Source organism: Morone saxatilis, unplaced genomic scaffold (assembly GCF_004916995.1).
Source record: "Morone saxatilis isolate NCDOM2014 unplaced genomic scaffold, NCSU_SB_2.0 Contig4, whole genome shotgun sequence".
In the NCBI taxonomy this organism is placed as follows: domain Eukaryota; kingdom Metazoa; phylum Chordata; class Actinopteri; family Moronidae; genus Morone; species Morone saxatilis.
In genome coordinates this window covers 16,464,711-16,465,289 of record NW_023339984.1, presented here as the reverse complement: position 1 = coordinate 16,465,289, position 579 = coordinate 16,464,711, and the positions used below count along the sequence as shown (strand labels likewise).

Here is a 579-nt window from a genome sequence, read left to right as displayed (position 1 = left end):
TTTTCATCATTGATTCATTATTTGTTGTTTTTTTTCCCATTTATCAGTTAATCTTTCACTCTTATGTGTAAGAGATGTTCTTTTTACAGTCTTAATGCCTCTACTGATGAATATGTTCTCTTACAGACATTCATGGACCTGAGAGGATGAATTTGAAAGATTTTTCATTCCTCCAGCACCACCATGAGGTTGATATTTAAGGTTTTAAGTCTTGACGACTACTGGATGGTTGCTGTCACCAGAGTATATATTTAATGATCACTGTATTTTCCATCTAAGTGCTACCATGAGGTCAGAATTTCAGTTTGATCAATACTTTAGTTCATGAAATTCCCATCAGCCGTCAGCTGTAATTTTGGGTTTAGTGCTAGAGAACATTCTCTATTACAAGAGATCAATGAAAATAACCACAGAAAGCAAAATATATCTTTTAAAGCTAGAGCGAATAACCCAACCTAACCATTTACAGATATATAATGGACAGAGCTTCCAGGTCTGTGAAGTGTCTTAAACCTGCATTCTATGTAATGTCCAGCAGGGGGCAATAAAAACAGATACCATTCAGTCTTATGGAGAAAT

At 35.1% G+C, this 579-nt stretch overlaps 1 protein-coding gene across 1 annotated transcript in view; it reads left to right on the top strand.

The window, feature by feature from the left end:
* The first annotated feature begins 286 nt into the window (after positions 1–286).
* LOC118338511 (FERM domain-containing protein 7) overlaps positions 287–579 on the top strand; it is an 11,395-nt gene continuing 11,102 nt past the window's right edge. The window contains exon 1 of the mRNA XM_035675821.1: positions 287–291. Within this exon, the coding sequence (XP_035531714.1) occupies positions 287–291 (5 nt within the window). The remainder of the gene's footprint in view (positions 292–579) is intronic.